Below are 16,967 nucleotides of genomic sequence, written 5' to 3' on the forward strand. Positions count from 1 at the left end.
TTAAATTGCATTCAGTTTAAACGCTAAAGCGACGTCAAGGTTTATTAGAGATGAAAATATATTGAAAGTACAGTGACATTTGCATTCATATTGGAGAAGCAGTGTGATGGTAAAAGTCAGATAAAATGCCTCGGTACTTTTCTTTTTGTTTACGGATTCCTTTATTAGGATTTTTGTTGCTCTGGAGGACGCAGCAGATATCAAGCCAAGGTAAAATGACTTTCTTATATCTTTATTATTGATGTCGCTTTTTCTTTACGCATATTTTTTTTATCCAAAAATTGAGATTTATTAAACACCACCAACAAAAAATTAGTTGATAGTTTTTAGAGTATTGTATCAGTTGAAGTTTTGCAGAGTTTGCAGCTCCATGTTCTAGCCTCGTCCATCCCTAAATTTTTAACGCTGGCGGCCACCACTTCAGTCGTGAAAAGGTGATATCTAATCTACTCTAATCGAGATTACTAAAATTGGCGTTGTGCATTGGAAACTTGTGTACATATATTGTTTGGACAACGGATTCAGTTTTGTTTCTCAAAAAAAGCTGGTTTCTTTTCAACTCAAGGAAATAATTAATTGACATATAGTCTAAAATATATAACTCTGTTATTTCTTCCTCTGTCTTTCCTTCGTTATTCAACATCCTTTACGTGATTCAAAACAAGCATTCGCCAGGACTCCGCGTCGCCGGATTCTGCTATAAGCTTGACATTTTGATAGCATTTTTTTTATTTAATTTTGATCTATTGTGATTATTGAATAAAACATGAACCATCCAAATGTTAGTTTAGACCACCGACCGGGTCATGCGATTGTTTCAAGTCATAATAACAACGATTGTTTGAATAAAATGTGCAAAGAGTGCATTCACAAAGCACGTAGATAAAATGACACCAACCCATTCTAAATATATCTAATGTTTGTAATACGGGACTCGTTGGCAAGGCGAGAGAAACTTCCTCTTTTTGAAAGTAAACTCTTGAACCTTATAACTGTTTTCAAAGGCTCACAGTATTATGGGTTACACTCTTTTAGTTGAGTACACACTACAATTTGCGTTTGCGTCAATAGGTAGACGACGATGAGATGGAGGGTCATCTGTAAGTTAATGATTTTTATTGAGATGCTCTCCACATTGTGATGTCCCCTAGGACCTGTAACTGAAAAAAAAAATCATTTAAGAGTGGAACATATTTATTTGTTTGCTTTTTTGCTTGCGTATAGTAAGTAACAAAGTGTGGATGGAAAATCACAACTCTGTCTCGCTACGTAATAGTCTAACATTGTTCCAGGTTTGCTCCATATCTGTTCCAGATTTGTGTTCACTCTCGTCGACATCATTTTCTTACAGGTGATTCATCGTCTGAGTTGGGTTCACCATCGCTTGAGTCATCGAGTTGGAGCAAGTGCTTTGGTCGGTGCGGCGTTAAATTTCAAACAAGGAATTGTTCGAAGGGTTGCGTTGGTGACCAAAATATGGAGATTAGGGAGTGTTCATCACATACAAAGTGTACAGGTATAATGCACTGCACTATTGATGACTCTTGCTCCTTATTCACAGCTAAAGTTATATTGTTCAGACAAACGAAGCTTTTATAAGAATAACAATAAAAAGAGCAACAACAACAGAAATAAAGCAAATCAAAAACTTAACAAACAAACAAAAAGGCTAAGTTCAATGTTTTTGTTAGCTTTTTTAAACATATTTTTCAGTGTGAATACTTATTATAGTGTTCGTTGTCTGGGATTGGTTTTCTGTTGATTTTTAGCAATTTAGTTTTGATTCTTTTCTTTTATTTTTGTGCTAATCGGTGACCTATTACGTAATTATGTATTGTCCAGTTACCTTTTTTTTGCTGTTTGCTTTATTATTTTCTGTGAAAACAGTATAAAGCGTTGCATTTCGTTTCGTTAATCAGTTCATGTTTCTATCTAGAGTTCTTGTAAGTGGTTACTTTTCTTTGTGGATTTTGCCTGTTGGCGTTATCGACATTGAATTCGAGGTGACGGTTTTAAATTGAATTTTTTTAAATCTTTTTTCATGTTATTGCAGCATATAGAATACGTCTTTCTCCTATTCCCTCTTATGCGGCCAAACTGAAGCTTGAAGTTAGTGATGGCAAGAAGTGGACGTCCGTCTGCCATTCAGTAGGCATTGCTGATAACCTTTGCCAGATACAGGGCTTTGAGTCTGCTGAGAATGAAAAAAATTGCAATATGATCCAAACGCACAGTTATGGCAACACAACTTGTGGTGTTCTGAAAAGAATCATTTCTATCAATTGCAGCGATACACACGAAGTTACCACTGTATGTAAAGGTACAAGTAAACAGATACAGGAAAAATTTTGATAAAAGCATAGAGGTAATATCTCTAACCGTTGACGGCAAGAAATCTACTGTTTTCATAGTAGATTGTTAAATCATAACCCATATAATCTTTCATGAGAAGGTGAGTTGAAGCACTGCATGGGCACGGTTATCCAGTTGGTTCGTTGATTTTTGGTTGTTTGTAGACAGGTGGGCTGGCTGATGACATAATTGAATGCATAATGAATGAGTGATTGAATTGGTGACTGAGTGAGTGGATAAGTGAGTGAGTGGATGAGTGAGTCAGTGACTGCATAAATGATTGTATGGATCATGGATTAATTAATGAGTTAACGAATAAATTAGGCGATAAATAAGTATGTGATTTATAATTAATTAATCCTCCTTTTCTGGCAGTAAATGTGTCACTTGAGGGAATCCACTCAGGAAAAGTCAAGTTTTTGCACAGAGGAATTCTAAAACCGCTATCAGGGATTCGTTGGAATATGATCGCGGCTCAGCTAGTCTGTCGTCAAATCGGATTTAAGAGAGCCGTAGCTCCCTTTTCCACGAACATCAGTCGTCCCATTGTCAGTAAAGAGTGTGTTGATCATATTCACTGCTCCGGTCCCGAGACTTCACTAAGTTACTGCAAATTCAATTTCACTACGAATTACAAATGCAATCCAGATGCCGAGGCAAGTATGACTTGTGATCCAGGTAATTTAGAATTAAACATATCCTTATATCGCTTATATAAAGACTATTTTATATGATATCAGCTCTCTCCAGTTGATCCTTAGCGATCATGAAAAGTACGATATCGGGTCATTCTTAAGTGTTTGTGTTCGCTGTAAGTTTTATCTTTTTTCGCTTCCGAACAATTTTCTTTTAATTTTTTTACCCTAGAGGGGAAAAATGTTTACGTCAAGGCCATGCAATAAATATGTAGGTCACCGTGCTCCATTCAAAGCAAAAGATGATCTTACCTGGTAAGCTTCTCCATCGATTGAAAAATTAAAAATCCACCATGTCATAGAAGGAGCGCGCTAAAAGTTATGCATGAACATATGTACATTACAGTGCAATACATATATCTTATTAGACGTTTTGTTGTGTAGTATCGCTGAATATTTTTACGAGTTGTGTCGTATTTTGACGAGCCCGTAGGGAGAGTCAAAATACAAACAACGAGCAAAAATACTCAGCGATTCTACACAACAAAACGTCGAATAAGTTATTTATTATCCAACTGGCCAAATTGTTATTTCAGTGCGGGCGAATTTCGGGGATATTTATTTAATGGATAATTACTGAGGCATATGGCATTATGAGAAATATTGCAGCGCTGGCTACAATATTTCTCATAATGCCATGTGCCGAAGTAATTATTTACGGAGAGTGCGCCACAAAAGTATGCGAAGCGGAACGAAATTGGCGCATTGTCGTGTTGCTGTTTCTATTTTCTTCAATAAAATTTCTTGGTCGTCTAGCTTTTTTCTTCGTTCGATTCATCTAATAAACTCGGATCTATATTTTCCGGCCATTCCGACTCTTCATTGTCAGAAATACGATTCAAATTGTCCGCCATTTTTTTTTCGTAACTTCAATCCAATTCTTCGCTTGCGCGATGCGAGAAAAACCTGTCTAACCGGTTCTCTGGAGTACAAATACCGCTTGATATTTGTACTTGTCAACGGCGTTATTTGTACTCTAAGGAGTGTAGTTGGATAATAATGAGGAATCGTGAGATCGCCTCAGACGTTGGAAACTCTGGTTAGTTATACTTCAGAGTGATCTCGAATTCGCAGCTACTCTGAGAGCATATTTTGTATTCCTTGCTTTTATTCTGGTGTTTTTGCTTTTGCTTCCCTCGTTTTGTTATCTGTTTTATATGACGACAGTATTGTACTCTTTGCTTAAGCTTTGTTATCTTATTCATCCCTTTCGGCTGCTTCGTCGCATTCTGTGGCCTTCTTTCTACATAACCTATTACACTTTCCGTTTGCAGAACGCGATCTTGACTTCAAGTTTCGCCGGGTAAATATCATGCAATTTGGTGAGACTATACAATTCGAATGCAATCTTAATGATTCTTACGGTGACCCACAGTGGTACAGCTTCAACGGCCAGATCGTTGGTTTTGAATAAAACCTGCGATTACAAAACTTGACCACTACTCAAGCGGGTGTGTATTTCTGTAAGAACAGTCAAGAATATGGTGCTGTAGTGGTATACGTTGCAGGTGAGGCATCTGAGAAAACTTATTTTGAACTAAACATGCAACAGTTAAAAACAATTGGAAAGAATTACATAGATATTGAAAAAGATAGAATCATTTTATAGGGTGTAATTAGCCAAATATATCAATCGGCTAGTATCTTGTCTAGTTGTTAATATTTAAGAATCTGGGTAAGGGTTTTTCATCAAAAAAAAAAAACAGACAAAACAAAATAAACTGATATATTTTAAACTAAATGCAAACTAAAACGGAAATGACAAGATAACGAGTCCAACTCCTTGCCTTGAAAGAAAGGTAAATCAGTGAACCAATCTAGCTTTCGCTTTAGTCATTATCATTTCTTTATGTTTATCCTTTTTTTGCTATTTGTATGTCTAATAGCAAAATCTACGATGAAGCAAATGACCATCCCGGAAAAGAAATATACAACCCTAACTTGTAACGTTTCTGGAGTTCCTCAGCCAATGGTGCTGCCCCTTTGGCGATTAGACGGCCGATTACTTCGGAAAGCTACTGTTACCATAAATAACGGACTTAATATCACGGATGAGGTCAGAAGCGGTGAAGGCCGGAATTACAGTTGTGAGACACTACAAGTGTACGAGAACAATTCAAAGAACAACAAATTTATCCTCTATGTAAAGGTCCAGAGTACCGGTAAGTCAGTTCTTGCCGTATTGACTTATTTTCCTGTGTCTGTTCTGGATCTGATTCTGTATTCAAAATGGAAACCCATCACATTCATCTTTCAAACATAGGAATCACCTTGTAAGAAATAGACAACTTTTCTGAGAGACATGTTTCGGCATGCTTATGCCATCTTCAATCAATGAGTAACAGAACGTGAGTAATTATATAACAGACAAGTAGATGAATAAAATATTTACAGTATGATGTAATACAAAAGCGGGTACTAATTACAACGTGACATCAAACATCAAAGGTGTGAACTAAAACGCTAGAAAAGTGTTATAATGCTGTAATTGTTTGTTAAGTTCAGGTTTGATCTTATTTATATAAAAAGCTTCTTTAAGTTTTAAATCAATAGAGTTGTTAGCAGAATCCAGAATACTAAAGCAAGAAAGGGAGTATTTGTTCTTACAAGAAGGTGTTGTGTTGAAATGCTTAAAAATATGCGAGTTTTTATCGCTTTCCGTGTGCTCCTTTATCCTAATAGAAAGTGGTGACTAGTTTCGCCAATATAACGGGAATTACATCCCGTTCATATATCCCCAAGTGGTATATGAACTTCATATATACATTGTATAAGCGCTTAGTGAGTTGTCGGAGTTTGAGGTTCGCTATTTTAGAATAATAGCAGACAAAGGGGAGTTTGAAGTAACGTGTATTATTGTCATCAATGTTCCGGCTATTTTAAGAGGAGGACGCGTCAAGATACCGCTTGAAAGTCCTTTCAATGATATGCGAAGGAAAGGAATTACGTTTTAAAGTGTCGGAAAGTTTCTCAAGATCGTTTTGAAGGCCGGAAGAGGTGTTGTTGATTTTGTAGATACGGTCAATAAGAGTTCGGATGTAATTCCCGTTATATTGGCGAAACTAGTCGCCACTTCTCTACTAGGATAAAGGAGCACACGGAATTACGAAAGCGATAAAAACTCGCATATTTTTTTAAAAGCATTTCTACACATCTCCTTCTTGTAAGAACATTTACTCCCTTTCTTGCTTTAGTGTTCTGGATTCTGCTAACAACTCAATTGATTTAAAAGTCAAAGAAGCTTTTTATATAAATAAGATCAAACCTGAACTTAAAAAACATTTACAGCATTATAACACTTTTCTAGCGTTTTAGTTCACACCTTTGATGTTTGGTGTCACGTTGTAATTAGTACCCGCTTTTGTATTACATCATACTGTAAATATTTTATTCATCTACTTGTCTGTTATATAAGTACTCACATTCTGTTACTCATTGATTGAAGATGGCATAAGCATGCCGAAACATGTCTCTCAAAAATGTCGTCTATTTCTTACAATATTTATTATATTTGCTAATACTACGACCTTATGGAAAAATCACCTTGTTGCCAATAAATTTCTTAAGCTTTCGGGCTGTTCCAGCACACAGCGCATACTTGGCGTTCCATACTTTGTCAATGTTAGACACCGATTCCAGCGGTGGGGAAAGTCTAGTCATGTGAGAGCGGTGGTACGAAAGAAAAACTCGATACCATGATATGTTTACTGCAATAGTATGACTCCATTCTTCACTGTATGCATGACAAAGACACAACCCACAATCCCCCAATTTTCTGCAAAGAGGGGCTAACGCCCAAATCCCCCACTGCGGTTTATTTGTCTTTATCAGTTAAGAGCTGATAAGCAAGAAGTTGTTTCACATATGCACCAACGCAGCGCAACTGTTCTTTGGAAGCTTATGATATCAGTTGTTGTATTATATATTGCTGCAACCCATCATTTTTCTCTTTGCAGGTGGTTTACCTAAATCAAGAGTCAAGACTCTTTCAACTGAACGTGAAAACAGTTTAGGAAGTGGCAAGTTATTCAATTCGTTTTCATTCACTCAAACAGTGTTCTAGTTTTCCGCTTTGCGGAAATTGGTGCCAATTCAATTGATATACCGTCGCTTTTAATTTTAAGAAATTCCCGGAGGCCCTCTATTTAATTTTCACTCGTCTTTCTTTTCAAACCAACAAGAGATATTTTCACAGAAACTTACAAAGCTCAGAATCCTTTTGATCTAGAACTATGAAGTCAATCAGTGCATATGTCAGACTGGACGGCCAAATTTATACGTTTTGCTCTGGCTTTGAAAGATTTGGCCATGTATTTTGGACCAACTAATATGCGAGAGAACCCAGCGTCTTTGTCTGATCTGTGTTGTAAAAAGTGTAGAATATTGATAAAGAACTCGATGGTTATAATTCCAGTCCCTAATTTTAAGGATATCAGTTCTCAAGGTCATCTTTTCGTCACGACAGCGGTAACGCTTATCACCCTGACGTTGTTTGATGTGGAACCTTTGGACGATTAGTCATAATCCATGTTGTAATCAATTTATTATCACTTCCAGTGGCGGATGTAAGGGAGCGGCCCAGGGGTCCCGGGCCCCACTTATTTTGGGTAAAAAATAAACGCAGAGGGAAGAAAAGCCGGCAAGTGTACAAACGGACGCAAAACTACCCCCTCCCCCTCCCCCCTTAGCTCAAGGTCTGGATCCGCCACTGACTCCGTTACCATGTTTACCTCAAGCGAGCGAAATTTTTCAGAACTCGTTAATGCTATTGACTTGCTTTCATCAACTTATATTTAATGCCCAATTGCTTGTTTCGTTTGCTTGCCGACGCAGCACAACAGTTTCTTTGGAAAGTATTTACTTATGAAACCAGTTATTCCCCCCATTTTAAGGGCGTTAATCTAAGAATTCGTATAATACTGAGTATCATGATTCTGGTGACTTTGGTTAATCTTTTTTAATCAGGCTTGGTTGCATCCAAGAACCAGACCGAAAATTTCGAAGTGTATATTTCAGAGGATCAACACACTGAGTTCGTCGTTGGTCAAAACGCATCATTAATTTGCAAGATCTTAGAGATAACAGTCCCCATGACTGCAGAGTGGATAAGAAAAACAGATCAACAGAGTGTCCGAATGGAATCTTTTCCCCCTGATAAAGTAGACCCAGGACCAGAATATAAAAAGTTTTATCTTAAAATCGAGGCTGTCTCTATTCACGATGCAGGGTGGTACACTTGTCAAGCAAATTCCTCATTCGGTTCAGACAAGGCCTCCATCTTTCTACATGTGATCAGTAAGTGGTGCGGTCATTCAATATTAACAATCTCTTTGTATCTGGTAATTACTAGTGGACATAGATAGTGACACGTACAAACGGACAGACGGGCGGAGAGAACAGATGGAAAGACGGACCGACGCATAATTTTTCCATTAGTCACGGGTGTGCATAAAGAGCTATCAAAGCTCACATTTACTCACCTGTGACGTTCTGTTATCTGCCGACCTTTTCGTTTAACACTTGTGTTATTTTACATATGATTATAGCAGGTGAAGAGAAAAAGAACGGAGATACCGTTTCATTAATCGTTCTGAGTTTTGTATCCGGTTTTCTGTGTCTCGGCATCCTTGGCTGCTTTGTCTACTACAAGAGACGAGTTTCAGGTATGGTTTCGAGTGTTAGCCCTTCTTCGGTCTAATTCCCATTATCAACTTATCTGCTGAAACCATTTTGTTATGCAAAGTTTGATCTAGGAAATCTGTTGCCGTAGTAGTAGAAGTAGTTGTAGCAGCTGCAGTAGCAGCAGTAGCAATAGTAGTAGTAGCTGTTGTTTTAGAAGGATTTGTTCAACTTCCACTCGTTTTCCCGCCCTTTTGTTGTTTTGCGCTGCGGACCGCGGGCTCCGGCACTCTATTTTTCCTGCAGCCGCCATCTTGGTTTTGTGATGTCTTGAGCTCGACACAAATTAATTTCTTTCACGACTTCTTCCAAGTTATTCAACTATTTTGGTATAAAAAACACTAATACTAAAAGAGGTGGCAGTAATATAGTAGTTGTAGTACCAGTAGAATAAGTATCAACTAGATGTTAATTAATGGAAATAATTCCTGAGCCAATTCTGTGTTTTCTCGTATGACAAATTACTTACTTCCTATTTCGTTTTTAGCTCTAAGAAACGTTGATCGTTTGGAAAATTTCACTTTACAAAGGTATGGTCACAATTTGTAAAGTTATCAAACATGGTAACAGGTGACGAGTTTACGTTTGTCAATAATAGGGAACAGCATTTGCTTTTAATTATCCTTAATTAATCTAATAATTTATCTTAAGTTATTGGTTTTTCTTTTACAGAAGCATCATAGAATAAAAGGGAAAGAACAAATCATAAGAATGGGGAGACAGAAAGTTCAATTTAAATGTCTGGAATGTTGCGCAGGGCTATTTTCTAATATTAAAAGGGATAATCGGCTGAAACTACGCACAAAAATGGTTGTCCTTGTTCAATGTACTTTCCATGGAAAGATATGGATGGTTAGAAGCCGCCTCTATTAGCGAACAACTCTTTAAAGCTAAGTTTATCATTAAAAAGAACGAAAAGTATAGCTTTCGATTGACGTTTATATAAAAATATAAAAAACATCTGGAGGCAACTTTTGAAATTTAGAGAGCAAGTATTTGGTGTTTTGGCCATTTTTTAGTAACTATTTGGCAATTCAGTGAGCAACATTGCCGAATTTTACGAGAACATTCGAGACCGACAGGCCTAACCAAGACTATTTAAAGCAGTTTAAGTTATTACAACTTATCCTTATTCCCTTCCTCCCTTTTACCTAGTGACGCAGACACACGATATCTCTCCGTTTCTGCCTCTCGCTGGGAAATCGCTCCGAAACAAATTCACCTCCAAAGCATACTGGGGACGGGGGCATTCGGAGAGGTCTGGAAAGCTGCGGTCTACGAAATCCAAGGACACCCTGAAGAGACTACAGTGGCCGTCAAGAAACTAAAACGTAACTAAGGCCTAAGATAATTACATGTACGCAAGGTGTTAATGTAAGCATACGATATACTTTCAAGAATTATAAATTGTTTTATATCATGACTTATACACTTTTAGAATTAAACTTTTTTTTAAATATTTTAGTTTGATTAAAAGTTATGAAAATTCGAGATTATTATAGGCTCGAGTTCGTTCTTTAATTAGACGTAAACCATGTATATTGATAATTTATATATTGTCCACTGTTTAAATTTACAAAATTACGTAGTGTTTAATATCCAACATAAGTGACTTCTTTCAACACAGATCTCCGCTATTAGTTTCCGCCAGATTTTTAACGAAAATGTGGAAGAACAGCTACTGCCCGTAAATGTCCATTTTAAGCGTTTGATATAGATCGGTGGATAATTTCCTTTTTACTCATTTATCTATTTCTTTATCTGCACATTACGACAACAGGTAACTGTACTGACCACGAACAGGAATCACTGGCACAAGAAATTGAATTGGGAAAATCTTTGAATGGAGACAAACATCCTAACATCGTTAATTTTCTGGCGTGTGTTTCCACATGCAGTGAGTGTCTAAGAAGTAAATTTCTTAAGTAATTTGACTAATCATATTAGTTTATTCTTAGAGACCTGAGATAAGGGTCTCAATGGGGGTGTGGCAAACACTGAACACGGTTAAAATTTTTGCGATTTCACGGTGCAAAAAAAAAAAGAAAAAAAAATACCAAAGAAAAAATACCCAAAACACCACATACATCAAATAATTGTTCAGAGCTTAGGAAAAGCTACGAACAACACGGTTATCTGGACAGAAATAATTCACCTCACACGGTTAATTTTTTCGCTTTTCACGACACACGGTTAATTTTTTGGACGTTTCACGCCACAGGCTTAACCCCATTGAGACCCTCTGAGATGGCCTGGGTGGAGGGGGTGGGGAATTTTGGGGAGATCACAGGATATTCAGGGGAAAAGGAGGGGAAATAATTTGTCGCCAATAGAGTACAAAGGAGGGACTATAGAAAACTGACTGCTGATTAACTCCTAACGAGAGGGATCATAATAATATTACCGAGTCCTTATGAGTGATCAGGTAAATTATATCGTTACATAACCAAAATCTTCCAGCCCCTTCCCCCTCCCTCTCAGGTGAAAAGAAAGGTTTGTAAGAATAAGATAAAATAAAAAACGCAATATTTTTCACTCTCCTTTGTGTTTTTATTTCTATGATTCATTCCTCTATTCATCGATGCATTTCCTTCTTTTCTTTCTCTTTTTTTTATTCATTTATTAATTCAGTCGTTGGTTCAATCATTGTAATTTTCACTCGTTTTCATAGCTATTCTTTTTAATCACATGTTAACTGGTTTCGTTGATATAATACAGCCCCCATGATGCTGGTTTTGGAATATGCTCCATACGGGGATGTGCTTGGCTACCTCCGGAAAAGCAGGGGAGTGGAAGATCAGTTCTATTGTTCCCCAGAGTGTTGCCAGCAAGAAGTGACTTCATATGATCTGCTTAGTTTTGCACAACAGATTGCTTCCGGGATGAGTTTTTTGGCATCAAAGAAAGTATGTATTTGCTTTAACGTCAGAAAATTTCTGGTTCAGAAGTATTCGAAAATGGCATTAAAGTCATATGTAGATCCAATAAAAGCAAGGAAAGAATTAGAATATGTTGCGTTAAGATGATAATAACAAAAAAACAACAAAAAAACAACAACAACAACAACAACAATTAAAAACGGGGTAAAGATTGAGGAAGCGACGAGCACATATGTCTTACACTATACTGTGAGGTACTTGACTAGCTGTATTCTCATACAAGTACTTAAATGAAGCAACTGATTCTTCGCTGAAAGTAGCGTAGAAATTTTCCTCGATTTTTCCGACGATTCGCACTTGATCTCTCTAAAATGTCTCATCACCTTCCTAAAACAAGATAGTACTTTGGATTATCAGACTAGTTGCGCTATATCAGCTTTGCGTTGCTTATGCATTTCCGCTCAAAGCAATTCTTTTCCATTTTTTTATAATTTTCAGATCCTTCATCGTGATCTCGCGGCAAGAAACGTCCTGTTGGGAGCAGAGAGGATTTGTAAAATTAGCGACTTTGGATTGGCTCTGATAAGGGATAAATATCAGCAGTACCTTTACTGCACTGCCATCAGAAAGGTAACTGTGCTTGTAAGATCTTTGACTTTTCTGAATAGGTGACTTTAAATGCTATTCGTGAAGAAATATAAACAACCACTCGAGCTGATACTTTATTGTGCAACCCACTGTTGTAGTGTTTTTTGCATGCAGTGTCTTTCTCATTTTGCTTCATTTATTTATCAATCCCAATTCATAGGGTCGCCTTCCTATCAAATGGACAGCTCCTGAGCATCTTTTCAATGTTTCTGACGAAAAAAACCTTAGAGTGTCAGAGAAAAGCGACGTGTGAGTAAACTAACTGAAGAGTTGTCTTTTAATGAAACTGAATTTCTTCCTTTAGCTCGTTTAGACAAGTTCCCAAATGAGTGTTGTAGTAATTGTATTTTTGTTTGGTTCTCGTAGTTAACTTTTAAGTCAGGTCCATAAATACACTTGAAGGAGATCCTTATAATACCATTTTGTTACCTTACATCGTTTTCTTGCTCAGTGCTTTTTTTTTTTTCAGCCTAAGGAAGTATTATTGAAACGAAAAAAGTCTTCCATATTTATTTTATGGAAAGCATCTAGTTTATACTTGTCATGATCTGTATGGTATTGCCTTTACAACTGATTTGCACCATTTCTTTTTGCACAATGTTACCTCTCAATTATCAGTTGATCGGTAATCGGAAATTATAATTATCTGTCAATTTTTCAAGGCTTTCTGATTTTCTCTTTGTAAAACAGGTGGTCATACGGCATTGTTCTGTTTGAAATATTCACTTTAGGTGAGCTTTATGTCTTTCAGTGTTAGGTGTTCCTTTTTGTAAATGCAATAGTAACACTTTACATGGAACTTCTGTCGTTTGTCACTTGGCAATTCTGAATTAATTAAATGACGGTTTCTCCAAGCTCTTGGTTTTTTGTACATCATTGCGGTTAAATTTTCTGCAGTTCACTGTCGGGTTAGAGTTGAAAAAGCGCTAATGCATAGAAACATAACTCCCAGGGGTAGCTGTTATCCACTTAGTATTTACTTTCGTTATATTTGGACGTGCATTACAAACACTAGTTCAGGTACATCAAGTAGAAACTGTCACCTATACTTCTGAGTCTTCTTGCGTAACCCGTATTATATCAATAAAACTCTATTTTGTGCACTAAACCCAGTGTTCCTGGTTTCCCGTTCAAATACATCGCCCGTGTACCATTGCTTTTAATAGGAGGCGTGCCTTATCCAGGGTGGAACGAGTGGAAAGTTGTGTATGAACTCAAAGTGAACAAATATCGTATGCCTCAACCAGAACATGTTAGCGAGGAACTGTAAGTAGGAATATAATTGACTTGTCTTGTAAGACTCGTGATTTGCATCTTTTATTGCTCTTTTAATTTTAACTCCACAAGAGGCAAGAGATAAATTTTTATGTATAGTCATTTTAGTTATATTAGAGAGCGAATTTCTCCGGAAAAATAGCGATGTAACTAACACAACTTTAGAAATTAACAGACGCATCGAGCCTGACCAATCAAAAGTGACGAACACCTCTGACTCCCCAATGACTACCTAGGGCAATGGCGAAACTGGCCAATAAAAAGGAGTCATAAACGGATAACCAGAATACACGGTTGAAAATAAAAGTTTTGGTTGATATGTTGTCTTTCTTCGATTCTTCTAATCTGTAGATACCAGCTCATGGTGGATTGCTGGAACGAAGACCCTGACGCCCGACCCACCTTCGATCTTCTTCATGAAGTAACGACTTCATTTTTGCAGGAAGAGGTGATTATTACCAAAGGTTGCTAAAACAAAGTATTCTCCTGACTCGCTAGTCTATTAAAGCCATCTCATTTAAACTAGCGATTATTTATATCAGAATATAATCCCAAGTTGCGTGGCCCAGAATTGAAAATGTCGCCTATGACAAAACCATCACTTATCGACAGAACGGGTATGACTTTCCCAAAGTAACCAAGAGAGACTAGAAATTTTTTACTGTGAAAGGCTTATGTTTCAAGAATGGTTTTGTAGCAGCTAGAATGTTTCAAGAATGGTTTTGTAGCTGCTAGTATAAGTTGCTTACCTTAGGAACTAGTGTGTAAAGAGCCTCAATGTGTTCATTGTCCCCAATAACAAGAAGGCTTATAGATTTTATAGAGTAGGGTCTTAGGATTTAGGATTTAGAATTTAAGATTTCCTACCCTCATCTTTTGAATGTTGCAGTATTAGTTGTTTTTTTTTTAATTTCTTTTTTTCAGCATTATGTGGATATGTCAAAGTATGAACCAAGTCTTTACGCTAATGTTGAGGAAATGGCCACATCGGCAGGTCCTGCTTCCTTTGAAAATTTGACCACCGTGCTGTAAAAGATAAAGATTATGGTCAGAACGTAATGAATAAGAACTGTTTAGTTAAAGAAGATAGTGTCTAGCGAGGCTGCCCTGATGAAAAATTCTTAAATTATTCACTGTTGTAATTTATAACTGTTTAGATTGAAGATAATGAGGCAAAAAGAACGTACAAACAACGAATAAAAAAACATGATAGGTTCTTGTATTCCTAAATCCTTAAGAAATTGAAACATTTCCCTGGCAAGCTTCTTTCCTCGAAATCGTTTGTCACATTTACGTAGGCAACTATAGTGGACTAAAAAGATGCCATCGTCTAAAGCTTTCGATCGTATCGGGTATAATGTACTAATTGAAAAGCTTCTGGACTTAGTATAGGCGTTCGCACATCTTTAATACCGTGGATTATAAGCTTTCTGTCTGACCGCCGACAACGCGTCAAGTTAGCTGGCTCGATTTCTGACTGGCTTCCAATATCTGCCGGCGTTCCCCAGGGAACAAACCTTGGCCCAATATTGTTTCTGGTAATGATCAACGACTTAAATATTTCAGACACTGGGGGGCAAAAATAAAAAAAATCTGAACTTTGAAAAATTTTGCACAAAAATAAAAAATCCAGATATTTGAAAACTATATTGAAAAATATTTTCAACAAAGTCGAAATCCAAAAACGGAGACTCACGAAAATTCCAATCACTCAAAATGGCGGATCTAATTAAAACCAGTTCAAACCGGTTTTTCAAAATTCAAACCGGTTTTTCAAATTTGGGGAATCCCCGAAAGAAAAACACTTATAGAAAAAGCACGTATATAAAATATGAGTATGGAGAATACCAAATCACAAAATCGAAAAACACTTTAAGAAAAATCACATATAGAAAATATGGAAAAAAATATATCTACTTATAAAATATTTATGAATAAAACGGAATTACAGAATCTGACAAAAGACCAGCTCATCGAAATGATAATGAATTTAAGACCTGTTTCAAAATATCAACCGAAACCAACACCGAGGAAAATCAAATTCGTTCCATCGTTCAATAGTGTTAAACAGATGGTTCAAGCTTATGAAGAAAACATTATTGAACCACCTCTAGAGGTTGGAGATGATTATAACCCAGTGCCTAAACCAAGAACAAAGAAGCCTGTTCCTCTACCAAGAACAAGAAAAATCGGTGAAACAGATAAAGCTTTAAGAGGATATACAAATTCATATGAAATAAACACAAAGAATGATAAAGATCCATTAATTCAAATGCAGAGCACAAGATTGGCTATTGGTAAATACATTGAGAATATATTGAATGAGGTGATAGGTCTCAAATCCGTAGAGGCATTAAAGATAACTTTTGAAAAGATCACTTTTGAGGATAATTTTGATGGTGATGTTCAGATGAAAACTGCATATTTCAATAGCACACCTCAGACAGTAATGAATGAAACAGAAAGAGTTGACTCTTTACAATCAACAGAGCATAATATAGTAAATCGAATTCATTGCACAATAGATTTCAGAGGGATCTGGCTGGTGTGTTCGATCAGTTGATAATCACTACCTGTGTACTGTCTTATACAATCCTATGAAAAGGTTCTTATATTCAACTTCCATCAGAATTAAGAAATAGTGAAAAAGGATTCATTAATCTGAAAAATACTGATAATGAATGTTTTGGTTGGTATCATTAAGCTGCTTTGATGATAAGAGATATATTTTAGAGGATGGAATAACCAGTTACGCAGATGGACATTATTAAACAATTTGTTATTTAATCTTTTTCTTTACTTTTGAATAGATTATTTAAAGATAAAATATATAGTATTTATATATGGACATTAAAAAATTAATTGAAACCGTAGAAACATATGATGGGAAAGATTTTTATATTATAAACGCGAATGTAGAATTGATTGATGAGATACAATAACCTCCTAATTTCTTTGTTTTAGGACCGAAAGTTTCTTTTATTAAAAATATGTTAAAAAATTGGGGTAAAAAAGATAGGTTAATTGTAAAAATTAATAAAGACACAAACGATAAAAGGGATTTGTTTGATTATTTATCAACTTTGAAATATGAAACATATGAGTATCAAGGCTATGATTATGTCATAACTCGTAGTAAATATATGGGTCTTCATTCATTGTGTAGGTTTAAAACTGAAGGAAGAAGATTAAATAGGTATTTAATATATGACTTAATACGATCTTATGATTGACACATTTAATCATCATGAGAATAACCCACATGTTCTCATTGTTCATACTTATGGTGAACTTGTTAGTAGGAATAAAAAAATTGCAAAAAGTCTCCCACGAAGGAATCACTTATCTTATCATTATTATTAACAATGAAAAGGTCATTTATTGTGAATTAAAGAAGCCGGGACGAAAAATTGTATTGAGGCTAGAACAAGAGTTATTC

General features: G+C 36.2%; 1 protein-coding gene across 1 annotated transcript; it reads left to right on the forward strand.

Moving 5' to 3' along the window:
* The first annotated feature begins 94 nt into the window (after positions 1–94).
* LOC111335629 (fibroblast growth factor receptor 1-like) lies at positions 95–16,585 on the forward strand. The gene is made up of 19 exons (XM_088726489.1): positions 95–210; positions 1,352–1,516; positions 2,054–2,320; positions 2,728–3,030; positions 4,322–4,450; positions 4,934–5,209; positions 7,004–7,066; positions 8,013–8,342; positions 8,594–8,710; positions 9,214–9,256; positions 9,882–10,057; positions 10,507–10,623; positions 11,445–11,632; positions 12,104–12,235; positions 12,414–12,502; positions 12,944–12,984; positions 13,420–13,519; positions 13,880–13,976; positions 14,453–16,585. The coding sequence occupies exons 1-19, from the start codon at positions 126–128 to the stop codon at positions 14,558–14,560; spliced, it is 2,826 nt and encodes a 941-aa protein (XP_088582615.1). The 5' UTR covers positions 95–125; the 3' UTR covers positions 14,561–16,585.
* The last annotated feature ends 382 nt before the right edge of the window (positions 16,586–16,967 follow it).

This window comes from Stylophora pistillata, chromosome 7 (genome assembly GCF_964205215.1).
Source record: "Stylophora pistillata chromosome 7, jaStyPist1.2, whole genome shotgun sequence".
Lineage (NCBI taxonomy): Eukaryota > Metazoa > Cnidaria > Anthozoa > Scleractinia > Pocilloporidae > Stylophora > Stylophora pistillata.